Genomic DNA, 18430 nt, shown 5'->3' on the forward strand with positions numbered 1-18430 from the left:
GGTCTGCCTTGACCTGTGATTGTGAGGTAGACCCTCAACTATTTAATAATAGCTATAGGTCTATGAATTTGTGGTGTGCTTGATATTTATTTCATTTGGTAATGAAAGTGAAATTGGGATGCAGTAAAATTAGGCAATTGAAAAGGATCCTCCATCCAATTCTCCTTAAGGTGGAAAAAGTGACACTGAGCGAGTCAAATGCCATACTGGTGACATCACCCAGAGGAAGAGGCAACGTCGGGATTGGATGGTGGCCCTAGCCAATCGCGCCGCACTCCAGAAATCCACAGATGGGAAGAGTTTAAAAAAGAATGAGAAAAGTGTTGCAAAGTGGTCCACAGCCTCACCAGAGCGAGCAAGAACGTTACAGAATCTGAATCCGCGGGTCTGTCATATCAATTGGAGTCCAGGGAGAAAGAAGACTTTGCTGTGGGTTTTCTCGTGCCAGGATAGAGGGGTGTATTTCACCATTTTTAAATCTCCTCTGTGAATAATCAAAGATAACTATGTCAAAGAATTTCAAAGGTGGACCATCCTTCGGACTTTCTGCTGAGGTCAAAAGTAAGGTATGTATCTCGCATGTCATGTAGCTTTTCTTTTAATTGAAATTAAAATAATGGGGTCTTTGCGTAATTGACATCAGTGGGCCAAGAGAATGCTCGCGCTCAGGAAGGTGCGCACTTGACGCTCGCATATCTTGTCACTACGTGCATCTTCTCAGATGTATTAGTTGTAGGGGAACCAATGGTATATCGAGGGCCAAGAATATATTTTTGCTTTCTGTTAGGATGTTTTATCGAATAGGCTTTTTGGACTGTCAAATTGGACTGTCAATGGTGATAATAGGTCTAGGGCCTAGGCCTATACTGATAAATGGCAGCCTACCGTTCTTACAGTTTACTTTATCGTTTAATATGTGAGGGCATCCAATCCAATTGTCTCTGATTCACAACTTCGAACTGGGTCATTTAGATTACAGGTGATATCGCCTAACCTGTCTGTCACAGAACACAATTACATAATTCCTCCCAGATGAGCCCACAAGGCCTGATTTCAAGGTGTCTTTAGAAGGCTACCAGTATGTATATATTTTTTAAAGGGTCAATCTGTGATCGCTACATTCATTTTGGACTTCATGTAACCCATTGATTCTTGAAGAATATGACTTATAAGTCCTTCATGAGCTTAGTTCCTTGTTCTTACCCATCATCAGAACCCATCAGTGGGTACATTTCTACAGACCCATCCCTAAGCTATTTTACCTAATCAGTGGCGGTTTGTCCGCTTTGTTATTGTTTGAACTGCAGATTGCCCCTTTAAAGTCTAGGCGAGAACTAAATGAGTAACCAACACCAACCAAGAGTCTATGGACCAGCTACTGTAGGCCTACCATGTAGGCGACTGTGCTATCAACATCCACTAATGTTTGGGAGAGATTGTATTTTCAGTGACAGTGCAATAACAGTGATGCACGATGTGTGTGTGTGTGTCATAACTGCTGACAACCCATGTTCAGCTTGGGACACAGCATGACTCTGCCAATGGGATCAAGTAACTATCCCAGGATATTCCAGAACTCCCAACTCCATGTCTGTCAAAGACAACTGAATTTGTTATCCCTATCATCAACCTTATCGTGTTGGAAGAGCCCTGGTTCCTGCATACATAGTGGTTTCCTGTCCATTCTTTTATAGGGGCACTCTTCAAACAAACATTTCCTTATACTTGGCCACCATGGTCATTAGTGCTGTAGTATAGAAGATATATATATATATATATATGGCATGACATCCGATGATAGCGGATATGCTCCAGAGACTGATAGACAGGTACGTCAGCAACCTAAACCTCCTTTTAAGGTGTCCCTGAGCTCTGTCTTACAACCTGAGCAAGTGTCTCTCTGTAAACAATTTACACTCCAGTGAGAAATGACAAAACACTGTTGAGGCAGAGGAGAGACAGACAGAACAAAGCCCTGTGGATTCACTGGAATGTCAACCTTCAACATGATTGTTTGTATCCAGGGGTGAAAGTAAATGTAATGTATTCCCGGGACAGGGACCTTCTGTGTGTGTAGAAATACATATATAGAATCCCTATTAATTTAATAGGATCTCTACAGGCCTAATAGTGAAGATTTGTCCTTTAACTTTTAAAATGTATTAGCCTACCTTTTAATGTATTTTCATCTGAGTGTCAATCAATTACTTCAAAACGCTAATATAGGCTACCTGCGCAAGTTAATCAGGGACGTCTGAACAACAGGGGGTGCGGGAATAGTTTTTAAGCTATATTTAGATATTTTTCTGCTTTTTATTTTGTTACATTTGTTAGTCAACTTGTCTATAATTAGATCCTTACAGCTCCTCTTCTGTCATTACTTGATGCTCATCTAGAATACTAGATAAAGCCTTGCTAATGATGGCATAAATCGATAGAATTATCAGTGCATCATCTACAATCTATACTGAACAAAAATATAAATGCGACATGTAAAGTGTTGGTCCCATTTTCCATGAGCTGAAATAAAAGTTCCCCAAAATGTTCCATATGCACTAAAGGCTTATTTCTCTAAAATGTTGTGCACAAATTTGGTTGCATCCCTGTTAGTGAGCATTTCCCATTTGCCAGGTGTGGCATATCAAGAAGCTGATTAAACCGCATGATCATTACACAGGTGCACCTTGTGCTGGGGACAATAAAATGCCACTAGCAGTTTTGTCATATAACACAATGTCACAGATGTCTTGAGGGAGCATGCATTTGGCATGCCGACTACAGGAATGTCTAACAGAGCAGTTGCCAGACAATTCAATATACATTTCTTGACTATAAGCTGCCTACAATGTTGTTTTAGAGAATTTGACAGTATGTCGAACTGGCCTCACAACCGCAGACCACATGTAACCATGCCAGCCCAGGACCTCCACATCCACCTTCTTCACCTGCATGATCGTCTGAGGAGGGGGAGTGGGGGTGCTGGGGAGTATTTCTGTCTGTAATAAAGCACTTTTGTGGGGAAAAACTCATTCTGATTGGCTTGGCCTGACTCACCAGTGGGTGGACCTGGCTCCCGAGTTGGTGGGCCTATGCCATCCCCGGCGCCCCTACCTCGTCATGTGAATGAATTTATTTCAATTGACTGATTTCTTTTTATGAACTGTAACTCAGTAAAATCTTTGATATTGTTGCATGTTGCGTTTAAATCTTTGTTCCGTATAGGTGACATAGTTAAAGTTTCTCTTTCATTTCTGCTTCTCTCACGGAGCGAGGACGTTTAGGGACCAGGGAGATTTCCAAATGACATCTGTTTGACCGGTTTAAAGGAAATGAAAAGCTGTGAAAACGATCCAACATGTTTCTGATAGTATTTCAGTTCGTCTTGGAAGCATATTTAATGTGGCTGAAAATGAAATACTGTCAGCTTTTATGTAGCTGAAAAAAAGTGCACTTTAAGGCTACACAACAGGTCCCTAATAGCCTCAATCTCATTCTCTCAAGATGCTGAAATAAATAAATTGTATTTCTCCACTCCTGTTCCTGGTGACAAAATTAGCATTTGGTCTATAATTTTACTACGAGGAACACTTCATTCTGCTGGAGTTAACATTATAATAGGCAACATATGAGGCCTACAGTCAGTGCCCAGACTTTAGTTACTATTCCAACTATTACGCCTCTCCACACTAAAATAATTCCGGCATCCATACAGCAGTGCCTTTTTGATACATGCAAAGATACATCACTTACAAAACACCAAAAAGTGTTCTGAATGACATTCGGTGATTGTCCTTCATTAGGCCTGCACAAGTCTTGTAACCTGAATTGATGTGTATACTGCTGTCCGCATGCATCTCAGTCTTGGCCACTCATCTCTGCCTTATCAAAACGTCAGTGTTGTAGTTGAACCACACTGCATTTTGGAGCGTATTCCACAAGTTTTCAAGTCCATTCAAGTCCATAATTTTTCATGCGAATGACATGCGGTATGATAAATAGTGTGATAGCCTACAGTTGTCTTTAAATCTGTTGTAATTATTGTGATAGGTTCATGTTTTACCGGTATGACGTAAACCCACTCGTTATTTTGCCAGTACTCCATACTGGACCGTTCCGTCTTACTTTCACCCCTGTTTGTATCAACTTCAACCATTTTATTCCTTATTCCATGGCCTACGATGATTCAATTCATATTCTATCCACTGAGTTCATACATGAAAACACTGATAGAATCAATGGATAGGTGCCAATTTTGGCATCAAAGACTTGTACATTTTTAAATAAATGAACCAGTTCTGATTACATTCCTGACCTCCTGACACAGTTAAATGAAACTCTGACCAAAATACCTTGGCTGGATGCAAGTGCTGTCTGCAGGTCTTGGCATCTCATTATCAGATGTGGTTTGCCTGAGTAGATTGCCTCACTGTAAAAGTACAGATTCCGGAAAACCCAGAGGGAGAGAGGGAGCACAGGGAGGAGTAATAGGGTGAGCTGTTTCTCCCAAGTTTGGTGTGATGGACTGGAAGCTATGCAAACCCTGCTGCTTTGAAATACCTGTTTGTGTTGGCTCCTGATCTCACAAGCCCTCTCCCAGACTGTGAGTGAGCAGAACAGAAAAGGAGAGAGCGCAGAGCGAGAGGGGGGCTACAGACCCACCATAGAATTTCTGGTATTAGGGGATGCGTTTGTGCCAATAGGGAGATACAAGGAAGCGAAGAATCAGTGTTTCTCCATGCAGGAATGTCCCCTGGCCATTTTTCATTTTCTTCCTTTTGTTTTTTAACTCTAATCTTCATCTTTAGGTTTTATTACAATGCGTAGGCTTTCAAAGGAAAGTGGAGGGGAATGTTATCCCTCTGTTACAAGATGAGAAAGGAAAAGGGAGAAGGGATAATACCTCTGACAAATATCATAGTTCTATGACTCTTTTACTATAGTTACAGTTTGTTGTAAGATCATTTGTATTTTTCAGGTAGCCAAGCACCTGTCACAAGATCATTCATCATGCAGAACTGACAGTTACAAGACATTAACCTGAGTGTCTGCAGATGTTAGGATGCAGTCAAATACAACACATTTACAGTGCATCCGGAAAGTATTCAGAACCCTTCACTGCGTTGTTTTCGCTTTGTCATTATAGGGTATTGTCTGTGGCGGAAAAATAATAACTTAATCCATTTTAGAATAAGGCTGAAATGTAACAAAATGTGGAAAAAGTGAAAGGGTCTGAAAACTTTCCGAATGCCTCTTCAGTTGGCCCAGAAGTATGACCCCCAGAAGGAGGAGGAGCTGAGGCTGTGGATCCAGGACGTAACAGGCAAGAAGATCGCTGATCCTTTCATGGAGAACCTAAAGGATGGGGTCATCTTGTGCGAGTGAGTGAGGGATACTCTTCTCAGTACTGTGGCCGTGCAGAATGTCATGCAGAATGGCAGAACATATTGTGTGTCATATCCCCATATTACTTTCTGTTGCTTCCAATATCATTCAGTCTCATTCATTTCCCCACTGTTAATGATGACTGGGCCAATCAAAGTCAGAACAGTATTTTGACTGTTCTGTGCTTTCTCTTCCCTTGTGTGTAGACTTATCAACACACTTCAGCCAGGATCTGTGAGAAAGATCAACACTTCCCCTCAAAACTGGCATCAGGTAAGCTTGTTCTGAGACAGAATACATGGTTCTATATTATTTTATAATATCATGCCCATCATGACGTGCAGTAGGCTAAAGTTATTATAGAGACTTTGCATAGTATTGAGCATGCCAGGAGTCAGTAGTTTTTTCCATACCTTTCATCCACTGAACTCACTAAAATATGTAACCAGATAGATAGTCTTTTGCTTGGCATAGTGATTATTTATTTACATTCCAAGCTGCAGCTACGTTTTTTAATGAGGCACATCTCCGCGTGTGTCTTCAGTTCTCTTATATGAGACTCAAAAAGAAAACAGCACTTTTAAGTGTTTGTTGAGGCACTTCCAAAGAATCATCCATGACATACAATGTTACTAAGAATCAATGCACTCACATGTGGTCTCTTTGTCAGGAATAAAAGAGAAAAAGATTATCCAACTGGTATAATTTGAATTTGAAGAAAACCCCAGAAAGCTGATCATTTTGAAGTCTTGAGTCTCAAATAGAATGACTATTTAAAGAAACATGACAATATCAAAATAACAAATAACTCAGTAACTGGTGTCCTCTTTGTTTGTACTCTTGCTTTTACCTCAGTGGACCATTTGTTCTTGGCTAATTCTTCTTTCTTTTCACTGCCCAGCTGGAAAACATTGGCAATTTTGTACGAGCCATCACAGTTTATGGTATGAAGCCATACGATTTGTTTGAGGCCAACGACCTGTTTGAGAATACCAACTACACCCAGGTCCAGAGCACGCTCATCACCCTGGCTGGAATTGTGAGTGGAAACCCATAATGGAATCTCTGTACATTGTACAGTACTGTATGTAGAAAGTATTGTCAGTGGCTTGTAAGAAACCTACTTCTACTTCACGTGAGGATCCATAATCTGTTTTTCTAACCTTCCCCTCTTTCACCAGGCCCAGTCCAAAGGTTTCCACTCCAAGCATGACATGGGAGTGAAGTATGCAACAGCACACCAGCGCCGTTTCGCCCCAGACATGCTGAAGGAAGGGCGCAATGTCATTGGCCTGCAGGTCAGAACAGTCTTTGTATCATATACACCTTATATACTAAGATATCACTGTTATTACAGATGTAATATAAGTAGTAGTAGCAGCATGTCATAACATACCTTTATTAGTTTGGCCGATAGGATTGGTTTAATGGTATTATAGTTCAGGCATAACCAGTGCACTACCTTTGCCTGTCTGTCCAGATGGGTACCAACAAACTTGCCAGCCAGAAGGGCATGACATCTTATGGCACGCGGCGTCACCTGTATGACCCGAGGGGGGGAATGGAGAACCCTCTGGACCAGTCCACCATCAGCCTCCAGATGGGCACCAATAAGGGTGCCAACCAGGTGGGGCGCCATTTGATTTCACAAATAGATATTCTCTGGCAGAGATAGAATTGACTAACATTCTGCACATCTTGGGAGTTTTCCCTCTCTCTGCCTATCATGAAAGCAATTAATATGATATAAAATATTACACTTTGTAGCCTATATCTAATCATCCCCTGCTTTTCTTCCTCTCTCAGTCTGGCATGACAGCCCCTGGCACTAGGAGACACATCTATGACAAGAGTCTGGGCTTGGAGGAATGCGACACCTCCACCGTCTCACTGCAGATGGGCACCAACAAGATGGCGTCCCAACAGGGCATGACCACATACGGCCTCCCTCGGCAGGTCTACGACAACAAGTACTGCTCCAACCCTGATGAATTCATCAACAACGGGGAGAGGGCTGAGTTTGACGGTACTATGTACTATGACTAAAGAGAACAGAATAACCCCAGTCCACTCCTCTCAATAACCCCTCTCCAACAGCAAGACCACCCAAACTGTTATTTACTGTTTCATTATCCTCATCCCTTGCTGTTTTTTTTGTGATCAACCATTCAAATAATTGTTGTCCTTTGAGGGGATTTATGCCTGGTTCAATCTCTTTGACCTTGTTTTTTAAAATAAATTTAATGTAGTGGCCCACACTCCTCTCTCCCTTTGCAATGGAGATTTTTCTATTCAAATACGGTCAAAATAAATACTAAAAATACTAATAATGTCAAGAGACCCATTCCTTAATCAATCATTTTTTATTGATATATATTTTATAGTTTATAAAGTTTAAGTTTATAGTTTAAGCTTAAACATTGAGAATACAGGAAAAAGTTCATTGAATGGAAAGAAGTGACCGACATGTTGCTGTTAACCTTTAACCCCTGAGGAACAGGAGTCCGCTCTGGGATTCAATCCCTCTGGATGACTCGAGGCCCAGAGAATCAGACTGAGTCTTCCAGGACACAGGGGCATGGACTAGAAGCTTTGATCAGATGTATTCCTTATGACTTTGCCTGTGTATGCACCTCTGCGCTGTGCTGACATCCCTGCTCTAGCTCACAGGACTGCCAACCAGCCATTATATACCACAGATGGAATGTTTTTTCTAGTATTTTTTAAATCATTAGAAGATCAGTAGTAGGGTTCTCAAACCTGATACTTGAATTAATGTGAGCCCCTAAAGGCATCGTGAAAAGCCAATAGATTTTAATATTTGTAGTATTATAAGCAGTATTCAACACGTCTCGCATACTTCATTAGTGGTAAACAATGCAGATGAAATGTTAGCCATTGTGTCAGCTATGTTAATGTGGATGTCATATAGGCCAGTTTGCATGAGACAAGTTATAATCCCTCTATAGTTTCCATGGCACACAGCTTTAATATATTGTTGCGCTATTTGCACTTTGCATCACCTTGTTGAATATGTACATTGATAGAATTGTTTATGACTAGAAGATGGCGGATAAGTCAGTTCATTGAGAGCCATAACATCTGCACACTGTTATACACGAGATAACGGTCTAATTAACGTCTACTTAGTCATAGTTCAATACAGCAGACCCTGTATCACTAACTACTACATGATATGGGGTACCCACCGCAGATCTTGAATGTAATGTGATTTTGAGCACTGCAAGATGTGACAGTCATTCTGTGGATTCATTAAGTAATCACCTTGTACCAGCAGTCGCAAATGAATAGCATTAGTCTGCAACATATTTATGCTCGGGATAATGTAGACTAACACAGCTGCTAATGGTTTAAACATTAAACTGTGCATGCTTGACCAAACCTTTGAAAAGCAGGCTTGTTTGCTCAGAGGTTTGTTCAAGATCAGACACTTCCTGTGTTGCACCTGGAATGTTCCACAGATCACATCTCTATGCCTTGCATGCTCATGTACAAAGCATGGATTGGTTATACCTTGTTCATAGATTGCTTACAGGAAGGAAAACAACATTTTTTACATTTGGGTGAACTATCCCTTTAAGATACATTTGAAAGGTCTTGATATTGGTTACTGGGTGGTATTGTGATGTGTTTTTAAATAGGAGGTATTGGAGATAACGCTACATAAAATAGAGTCCCCCCTGAGGTTCTGACCTCTGGAAATTTATAGTGATGATTTGTCAAACTTTTGAAGGCTTAATACTTTAAAAGGAACGTTGTTTGATGCTGAGCTCATAATCTGAAGGCCATATTGCATTTTTTTCCCCTACATTAGTGTGCCATCTAGTGTTTTGAAATCCCTTTAACATTTGAAAAGAAAAACTACATTCCACAGATTTAAGGTAAAAGACATATGTGCCACAAGAGGTGTCTTTTATTAAAGCACCTAACTTATTCTGTATCGTCACATGTCCAATAGCTGTATACGAAGTCAGTTGTGCATTAAGAAAATATTTTTAGTTTAGAATGAGAGCCAACCGTGCCTAGCCAAAATACAATTGGCAATATTACCCTCTGGTCTAAAAATGTATGTCAATGTTGTTCAGACTATCAATTGTTCAGTATTCTGAAAATCTTGTATTTATTTGGCTTTCACTTACAATGAAATTAGCTGCAATACAATAAATCACATCAAAATTACAATTATTTAATTTGGGTTGTGAGTGCAAAACTTGCCACCAGGCCATTTCAGATTATTTTTTGTTCATATTTGTTATATTTGTTCTAGATATTTGAACCATTTCAGCGGTATGTGACAGATGCAGTTAGGTGTGAATTACATTGATGTGTTTATTGATCAAGTCATTCCCATACAAAAAAAACATAATTGAAATAAAAATCATGACATCAATTTTTACAAATGTAACCTACTTGCTCCATTAAAGGGGGACATGGCAGCTTGGGAAAGTCTAAAGACATATCCACCAACAGGCTTAACTGTAAAACATAACAAATGATGAGGTGGTTTGAAACTTAGTGGGATTCTCAAAAATCAGGACAATTGGGACATTTCATTGCCCTACCCACATCCCACCCTGCCACAGAGAGGGAAGACTGGAAGTGTATCTTTCTTCATATCAAATCCATTAGTGTGTAGACACTGAAGATTTCACAGATGTGTTATCTGTCTTTGTTTGTTCTCCACAATCACTACTTGACAAGGCCCTGGCCCAGCCAGAGATATGTGACCCATCATAGGGGGGCATGAGGGGTGAGGTCAGACAGGAATAGAGTCAGGGGGACCACTGCTACTGATTGGCTGCTTCGCAAGCATCTATCCAATCACTGTAAACATCCACTGGTTCTGAAAGATCTAGGGACAAATGTCAAGGAGAAGTTCATCTGGGAGGTACAGTTGTAAAGACATTGCTTTTATTTATATACATATATATATATTTTTTTACAAATGTACAAGCCAATCTGTGAGCTATATGGTGTGTAGATAAGTGAATATAGTGAAATCAAAGAATCAAAAGGATACAAGTAATGGGAGTCTGGAATTCTTCCAAGCAGACGGTGCACGATATTATCCCTGTGTTTCGAGTGCGTTCCCTGAAAAAATAAAATAAAATGTGCATTTGGATAGGGTGTCAGGATATGTATCAACATGTAAGCAGTGATCATATTTTACAGCGAGACCATATACTGTTCAACACAACCAAGTGAACGTACATTTTGACATCACAGGACTTCTCGTGGTTACAAAAGGGACAGGTGAATTGGGTGTCCAAGTTACCCGTCAGTTTCTTTTTGGGAGGTGGCTTCCTCTTTGACTTTCGGCGTCCCATTCTCGATGTATAACCTGTAAAATACAATAGCTACATTTTTCGGAGTTTACAAAACAAGTTATGTTGAAGGTCAAATTCAATAAATAATTAGGTCAATCGTGTTAGCTAGCATATATTATAGCTAGTGTATGGTGCTGATATTCATTTGATTTTGGGCAGAGTCATGCGGCGTTCATCTCGTAATTTTGAAAAATACTACTTGTAAACTGGGAACAATGCGGCGTTCATCTCGTAATTTTGAAAAATACTACTTGTAAACTGGGAACAACGAATGTGTGGGTTCATGTGCTTTGAACTCGTTGAGAATGCTGATTGCCGGTTAATGGCAAACAAGCTGTGTCAACCATGAACGGAAATGTACAGCTTTCACGCTCATATACATATTAGTGTTATAATAACACTTTTATAAATCATGTTTTTGTTGTTGAATTGAACTGCTGAAATTGCTGTTATCGAGGTATTGGCCTTAGTAGTTGATGTCAGAGACAGAGTTCATCATATGGGCAGTAGAGCAAATTGGAGCACAGGGATGACAGACAAGTTTCCCATTAGTAATTACGAGTTGGAGGTGCGTTAATTTATTTCCCCCAGCCCTATTTGCAAATGTACGAGATGTTATAAATGCATCAATATTCTGCCGCTATAGACCATCTGCTCGTACTCATGTGCGAGCTAATACGTCACGCCTGTGTAAACAAACATATTTTTAACCGTATTTTCCACATAAATTCAAATTATATTTTTATTTCCGATCATTTAGTCAGATGTCGATGATGAACGTTACTTTTCTCTTGTTGGGGTCATGTTCACACTACACAAGAGTGTAGTAGCTAAATTCCCCGCGCATGGACTTTTTTTTTTTAGCTTGCAGCTATAAAATAGGAGCTCAACAATACTGCCTTTTATACAAAACGTCCTGCAAATTCTACAAGTCCATTTCCAACAATATTGTTAATTGCATGAACAGTTTATTTGGGGATGATTTCTGAAGAGGCAGCTAGATAGTAATAGTTAGTAACGTTAGAGCGCGAGGAAAACAAAGTTAGCTTGTGTTAGCTAACTAACGCTGGATTTGAAATATGCTAGCTATGCACAAATTTTTTATATAGGAGAATCACGCATGTAATTTAAAATCGTGCCGGATGTATAATTTAGTTGTTTGCATGTTAGCCATATAATAAAACCCGCTGGATTAAGCATTTTCTTACCAGATAAGTGACCCAAGTAATGACGCTAACAAATAGAAATTGTATCCGGAAATTATTCTGAACTCTTTCATCTGATTGGAAGATTAAGGCGCTTTTTAGGGTTGTCATTGGTCAAACATATTATCAACCCGCCTCTCAGAATTTATAAACCTCTTTGATACAATCCCAAAATAATTACAATATATACATTGATTATGCAGTCTACCACAGGAGGCTGCTGAGGGGAGGACGGCTCATAATAATGGCTGGAATGGAATAAATTGAAGGGTATCAAAAAACATGGAAATAATGTATTAATGAGTTTGATTACCATATAATTTATTCTGTTCCAGCCATTACTATGAGCCTGTCTTCCCCAATGAAGGTGCTACCAACCTCCTGTGTTTAATAGTCTACAGTACATAAATATTGATAGGAAAAAAACAGCCTTTTACCTGAATTATTGATAAAGAAATGTGTTGAATGCACAAAGCTCAAACAGAAAAAATTGTCAGTGTAGAACACATTTGATTTTATTTGGCAGTGAGACAAGGTAGGGCAAAAGGTAGATTGAGAATTCCAGCTATGAACTTTATTTCCTTCAGCAACAGAGACAAAATGAAGAATTCACTTCTAATGTGGTTACCCTTATAACATATACATCAATTTAAGTGTGCTTATTAATTAGATGATAACATGAATTACTGTTGTCAGTAATAGATGAGAAACAGCAAAGAATGTTATTTGTGTGCTTTCATTTACCTGGCAGACACATTGATTTCCAGTTTGATCTTTGGTGTCATTCCTTTGGCACATGTTCCACTTTGCCTGAATCTGAATCGGCTGGCATAACCCTCTGTCCTATTTGTTCAGTTCGGCCTAGTATGCGATGCAAGAGACCATGCACACAGCAATAAAAACTGATCTCAGCAAACAGAAGAATACACTTTGTATTTCAATGCAAATGCTATATCTTTTGTAGATCAACAGAAAGTTCATTACCAGATATCTTACCTGTTTTATTGGGAGCCTTGCCTTTCGATATTGTTATAGTTTGAAGCTTATTATGTAACTCAGAAACATCTGACCTAGGGGAGAACACTTGTTATAAGGATGCATCATCATAATGCATTAGTAATTAGTAATAGCAGTCTGTCAGATTGCTTGCCATGCTCGTCTACTCTAACCTCACCCCAGAACTTTCACCTTAAATTTCACCTGAGCATGTCCCGAGGCCTCTGCAGTTTGAGTATGTCGTCCTTCATCTGATAGCTGTCAATCATCCTCTCCAAGCACTGAAAATTGAGACAGATAGATACATATTCCAGATATATATTCCAGAACATGTCACATGACATGAGATAAGCTTCAGCAGTCCAAATCATTATAACCCATGTACAGTTCAGAAGATTGTTTCAAGTGTAAAGTTTGTATAATTTGTTTGATGAGTGAAATCATTCAGGTCAAAGTGATTTGGGGGAGAGACATGTGAGCTCTGAGCTCTTATAATATTTGTAGTATTTCTCTGTCAATCTGCGCATAGTTTCGTCTCTTAGTTTTTCTAAAAAGGAAAGGAAAACTTGAGTAAGGTTTATAAAAAGCCTCCATTAGAACAACATCATGGAAGGGGGTCTTGTTCTGAAAAACATCAAATCAAACTTGCTAAGCAGGCCATGAAAGTTGTGGACTTCCTCCCTTAGCTCAGCAATCTGCTCCCACACGACTGAAGAAACAGACAACATACACAGAAAAATATGGAGAGGGAATTACATGTTATTACTGCATTATCCCACTGAGCTAAAGTCTACTTATCATCATGCAAGTGTAGTTCACCAAAGTATCCCCACCACACCACACTTCAGACTGCCTTATCCAGATCTACCTGTGGTAGAGTTCCTGAGAGATGTGGTTGATGGCAGCCTGCCTCTGGATATCTGAGGGGTGAGTGCTGGAGCAGGAGGCTTGGAGAGTAGGACAGGAGCAGGGAGAGTGGGACAGGAGAGTGCGTAGGTAGTGGAGCTCAGTGGAGACCTCACAGCCTAGACCCTCAAAACGCTCCTCAAAGTGCTGGGCGGCAACATGTGCAGCCAAATGGTGCACCTCAGCTGGAGGAACGAGGACAGGAGGACAGTTTATGCCATCTTTAAGTCATTGTTATGACAGTGCTATTTAGCCCTTATGACAGAGGGTTCAACTCAAGTAAAGAGTAACCCATGCATTCAAAAAATAATAATAATCAGGGAATCAAGAGTCAGGTGTGTTTCAGGTTCGATTGTGTTGTGTCCTCCCTTACATTGAAGGACTGCCATGGTATTGAGATTCTGGGTTCTCTCTGCCTCGTGCATGGACAGAGTTTTGCACAGGAATCAATAGTCTACAAAACAACAAATATTAATTGAAACAATATCCCCTGAATAAAACAGTAACCAATATAAGCCATCAAATAAAACAGTAGACAATCGTGAATATGGGAAGAATACAACATTCTACAGGAAGCAGTTAGTCACCTTGGCTTGTGTTTCAACCTCTGACCTAATTCTTTCCACATCTCGGAGAGACTCCTGAGATTCACCTCCTGCTACTAGAAGACAACTCAAGAAAGTCAGTGAACAATGACCATGCAGTATTACACCAGGCATTGTCAAGTTATGTTACTTTCTGATGATCACATTGACACAATAACACTTACACACCTTCAGCGGGAAGGGGCGGTGGTTCACACTGAAACAACAATCGACATTGTATTGAAAATCATTCTAACAAACTATTTTGGTACTGTATGACATTGAGTGCCGAATGTGTTCTCTACTCACCAAGGACCTCTTGTCCTCCATGTCAACTGGCCTGAGCTAAATTAATTTTAAGTGGGTGGAAAAAAACGGTGTCACAATGACAAGGCGGGGATACGTTCTATCTCATTGATAATTGGTTTGTGGGTTATAATTTAACGTAATATGTATTTTGTGATAATGTGATTTGTAGATATTGCTTGGGGGCGTGGTTAATGGCAATTGACGTTTGAAAGAGGAAGTGTTGTTCTAGTGTTCGATCAACGGGAGTTGCGAAAAGAGTGTTTCCCTTCAGTCAACATACCACATCCAGGTAGTTATTTTTCAGTTGATTTTTTTTAAGGAAAAAAGAAGACAAACAAGTAAGAGGCCACTTTACTCTCTTTGGAATGCACTGCAACACTACATGCGCGCAGTTGTGTAACTCACCTAGCTAGCGAGTTACTATGGGTTGTGCTAGCGACATTTGTAGTTTATCTGACAAATGCCATTCCACTCATGGTTTCCAATTCCCAAAATGTGATATTGAATTAAGTATTTAATCCTCAACAGTATCATTTTTAGATTTTTTGTTAGCTAGCTATCCAACTTTGAAGTATTAGTCTTAGTAAACAGGTCTTATCTCTCGAAGCCACTATCACTTGCATGCTAATCAAGCTTGCACGTGTAAACGGACCACTTTCCAGTCGTCAAATTATGCTGTTTTAAGGGGTTTCAATAGGTCTTTGTTGAATTAGTGATTTTGGGTAGGGATGTTTTGGGGGGTTTTATGTCCCCAATGCTGTAAATGAATACGTTTCATTATCTGGTTTGCTTGCTAACATTTATCTGGGACTTTTTCTATTTTTGTCCCCCAGATTAATACCATGGTCACAGAAGGGGAGCCTACAGATTTGGTGAAAGTGCTGCACCTGCTGGTGCTGTCTTTCGCATGGGGAATGCAGTTGTGGGTCTCCTTTATAGCAGGTGATTATCTTGGGATCGATAGAGGATGAGCAGAGGAAATCTGTTAGATTGTAGGGTTTTGCTAGCACTTGAAGTGGCATATCAAAAATTAAGAATTTGAGGCACTGTATTTGTCTCCCCATTTCTGTCACTTACATTATCTCTTTTCCCATCCACAGGTTTTACACTGGTGAAGCAGGTAACACTGCACACCTTTGGGCTGGTGCAAAGCAAGCTGTTCCCTGTCTATTTCTATTGCTTACTGGGCAGCAACTTTGTCAGCCTGGCTGTGTATGCAGTCTACCACCCCAGAGAGCTGCTGGATTGGCACGAAAGCCTGCAGGTTATATCACATTCAATTTTGTAATTTAGGGCAGGATTCAATCTGTACTGGTGAAGCGTTACAGATTGCGCAATCAAAATGTTAAGATTATTTCCGATTTAGATGGTTGTATCTACATTATAGACGTCACCTATGTTATCGACAATTCTGAATAAAAATGGTTCTTCCCCTATAGATGGCCCTGTACTTTGTGGCAGTCATCATGGCAGGTCTAAACGCACAGTGGTTTGGCCCGTCTGCCACAGAGGTCATGTTCAAGCTGCGGGAGGTGGAGCAGGAGCATGGCCTGGGAAACCAAATAGGGATAGGGAGCCAGAGGGAAGCCTATGCCAAACTCAGGGAGCAGGACCCCAAGTATAAGGCCTACAAGAGCACCTTTGGCCACTATCATGGCCTGTCCAACCTATGCAACCTGATTGGCTTTATCTGCACAACCACCAACATAGTGTACACAGCTCTCAATTTACACACCATTTAGAGATTGTATATGTGGTGTTTGGTGACAGGTTTTCATATTGTCTGTCAATGAGAGGATGTATGTATCAAGTGTCTCAGAGTAGGAGTGCTGATGTAGGATTTTTGCCTTTAAATCACAAATATTATTACATAGCTCTGGAAAAAATCTGAAAAGATGTGATTGGTCAAAAGACCAATTAGTGGGGAAAAAATATCAGAATTGGCTGCCTGTGTAAATGCAGCTTTAAGCATATTACATATGGATCTTAGTTAAGCACTCCTAATGAGACGCTTGATGCATACTGCCCTCAAACATACCGCTTAACCATATTTTTTAAAATGTGCCTTTTTAATCTAATTGTTTCACCTGTCAATAGAAAACATAGCACAGAAGGTCAAAGGATTTCTGGTCTTTCCCTTGTTAAACCGGGAAAGGAAGAATGTAATAAAGATCGATTTATAATTTTCAGAAGTACATGATTAAAAAAGTAAATGTTAGTGATCCTCTTTTTGATTTCCCTACAGTTATTGTTAATTTTACATTGATGTACTTGAAGGGTAGAGCTGAAGTAGAATGTGCAGTGATCCTGATAATGTTTTTAAAAGGAGGTTTAACACTTACACAGAACTTGAAGATTTTTTTGAAAAGCACAAGCTTCTGATGGGACATTGTATTGCTTATGACTTCCACTAGAGGGTACTGTCTGCAGAACATTTATTTTTACAATCATTAGGCAGATATTTTTTAACAATATAACATTTAGCTCAGGGTTGTTGTACAGAATTATGTACTGTGAATAAATCACAATTATGGAAATTCCTACAAATAATGAATTCAATAGCACCAATAATATTGAGTCATTTTTTATGTTGAAACAAGAAAAAATAAAGTTCAGTTTGAGTTGTTACCCTTGATTGAATCAAGAAATGCACTCTCCTACAGTTTGAGCATTTTCTTTGGAAAATCAGGTGCAATACTGGGTCAATAACATGCAACATATTGAGACCAGACCACACAGTTAGTGCCCACCTCTTGGAACAGACTGGTTCTAACTTCATTATTGTGATGGACATCACATTTTTTTTAAACAGCTTTGAATAAATGGACCGACCAGTGCTTTGCTGGCAAGCCTGGGAGGAGAGGGATGATGTCTTAATAAAGTTAAAATATCACTAATGGATAACTGGACAAAACCCAAAACTAATGGTGTTTCAGAGTGAGTGAAAAGGCTTCTAGTCTGGTTGTTTTAGCTGCATGCATGTATGTATCTGTATTAGTGTTAATGTCAAACTACAATGTTGAGATTTTGACTCAGAATAGTTAGTTTACAGTGGCAGATCAAATAAAAAATAACATTTATTTATATAGCCCTATCAGCTGATATCTCAAAGTGCTGTACAGAAACCCAGCCTAAAACCCCAAACAGCAAGCAATGCAGGTGTAGAAGCACAGTGGCTAGGAAAAACTCTAGAAAGGCCAAAACCTAGGAAGAAACCTAGAGAGGAACCAGGCTATGAGAGGTGGCCAAGTCCTCTTTTGGCTGTGTTGGGTGGAGATGATGTACAAATGTTCATAAATGACCAGCATGGTCAAATAATAATAATCACAGTAGTTGTCGAGGGTGCAGCAAGTCAGCACCTCAGGAGTAAATGTCAGTTGGCTTTTCATAGCCGATCATTAGGAGTATCTCTACCACTCCTGCTGTCTCTAGAGAGTTGAAAACAGCAGGTCTGGGACAGGTAGCACATCCGGTGAACAGGTCAGGGGTCCATAGCCGCAGGCAGAACAGTTGAAACTGGAGCAGCAGCACGGCCAGGTGGAAAGGGGACAGCAAGGAGTCATCATGCCAGGTAGTACTGAGGCATGGTCCCAGGGCTCTGGTCCTCCGAGAGAGAGAAAGAAAGAGAGAATTAGAGAGAGCATACTTTAATTCACATAGGACACTGGATAAGACAGGATAAGTACTTCAGATATAACAA

General features: G+C 40.0%; 3 protein-coding genes and 1 long non-coding RNA gene across 8 annotated transcripts; 2 read left to right on the top strand and 2 right to left on the bottom strand.

Moving 5' to 3' along the window:
• The first annotated feature begins 318 nt into the window (after positions 1-318).
• On the top strand, positions 319-7648 carry LOC135555496 (calponin-1-like). The gene is made up of 7 exons (XM_064987982.1): positions 319-566; positions 5257-5378; positions 5589-5655; positions 6284-6421; positions 6564-6680; positions 6863-7009; positions 7189-7648. The coding sequence occupies exons 1-7, from the start codon at positions 507-509 to the stop codon at positions 7426-7428; spliced, it is 891 nt and encodes a 296-aa protein (XP_064844054.1). The 5' UTR covers positions 319-506; the 3' UTR covers positions 7429-7648.
• Positions 7649-9714: 2066 nt separating this feature from the next.
• LOC135555497 (transcription elongation factor 1 homolog) lies at positions 9715-11990 on the bottom strand. Its single transcript, XM_064987983.1, has 4 exons — positions 11939-11990; positions 10615-10744; positions 10424-10494; positions 9715-10255 (listed from the first exon to the last, which is right to left on the bottom strand). Exons 2-4 carry the CDS (start codon positions 10728-10730, stop codon positions 10191-10193), a joined length of 252 nt encoding a protein of 83 aa, XP_064844055.1. The 5' UTR covers positions 10731-10744; positions 11939-11990; the 3' UTR covers positions 9715-10190.
• A 413-nt stretch (positions 11991-12403) lies between these two features.
• On the bottom strand, positions 12404-14772 carry LOC135555499 (uncharacterized). Of its 4 annotated transcripts, none has more exons than XR_010457878.1 (7): positions 14731-14772; positions 14611-14638; positions 14425-14498; positions 14211-14291; positions 13136-14022; positions 12932-13005; positions 12404-12796 (listed from the first exon to the last, which is right to left on the bottom strand). It is a non-coding gene; the product is annotated as an uncharacterized LOC135555499 (long non-coding RNA). The 4 variants fall into 4 exon arrangements; XR_010457877.1 differs by having other exon boundaries at positions 13124-14022; XR_010457876.1 differs by having other exon boundaries at positions 12932-14022.
• Positions 14773-14910: 138 nt separating this feature from the next.
• Positions 14911-17363, top strand: LOC135555500 (transmembrane protein 205-like). Of its 2 annotated transcripts, none has more exons than XM_064987984.1 (4): positions 14911-15019; positions 15564-15672; positions 15831-15994; positions 16170-17363. In XM_064987984.1, exons 2-4 carry the CDS (start codon positions 15573-15575, stop codon positions 16470-16472), a joined length of 567 nt encoding a protein of 188 aa, XP_064844056.1. In that variant the 5' UTR covers positions 14911-15019; positions 15564-15572; the 3' UTR covers positions 16473-17363. The 2 variants fall into 2 exon arrangements, with proteins under 2 accessions (XP_064844056.1, XP_064844058.1); XM_064987986.1 differs by having other exon boundaries at positions 14959-15068.
• The last annotated feature ends 1067 nt before the right edge of the window (positions 17364-18430 follow it).

Source organism: Oncorhynchus masou, chromosome 15 (assembly GCF_036934945.1).
Source record: "Oncorhynchus masou masou isolate Uvic2021 chromosome 15, UVic_Omas_1.1, whole genome shotgun sequence".
NCBI lineage: Eukaryota > Metazoa > Chordata > Actinopteri > Salmoniformes > Salmonidae > Oncorhynchus > Oncorhynchus masou.

Excerpts from the sequence above, each read along its gene's own strand:
- LOC135555496 (XM_064987982.1), top strand. The coding sequence starts at position 507 with ATGTCAAAGAATTTCAAAGGTGGACCATCCTTCGGACTTTCTGCTGAG. Across the intron at positions 5,379-5,588 it reads GATGGGGTCATCTTGTGCGA|ACTTATCAACACACTTCAGC; the intron begins GTGAGTGAGGGA and ends CCTTGTGTGTAG. Across the intron at positions 6,422-6,563 it reads TCATCACCCTGGCTGGAATT|GCCCAGTCCAAAGGTTTCCA; the intron begins GTGAGTGGAAAC and ends CTCTTTCACCAG.
- LOC135555497 (XM_064987983.1), bottom strand. The coding sequence starts at position 10,730 with ATGGGACGCCGAAAGTCAAAGAGGAAGCCACCTCCCAAAAAGAAACTG. Across the intron at positions 10,495-10,614 it reads AAGTCCTGTGATGTCAAAAT|GGAACGCACTCGAAACACAG; the intron begins GTACGTTCACTT and ends TTATTTTTTCAG. Across the intron at positions 10,256-10,423 it reads ATTCCAGACTCCCATTACTT|ATCTTTCAGAACCAGTGGAT; the intron begins GTATCCTTTTGA and ends ATTTGTCCCTAG.
- LOC135555500 (XM_064987984.1), top strand. The coding sequence starts at position 15,573 with ATGGTCACAGAAGGGGAGCCTACAGATTTGGTGAAAGTGCTGCACCTG. Across the intron at positions 15,673-15,830 it reads GTGGGTCTCCTTTATAGCAG|GTTTTACACTGGTGAAGCAG; the intron begins GTGATTATCTTG and ends TCCCATCCACAG. Across the intron at positions 15,995-16,169 it reads ATTGGCACGAAAGCCTGCAG|ATGGCCCTGTACTTTGTGGC; the intron begins GTTATATCACAT and ends CTTCCCCTATAG.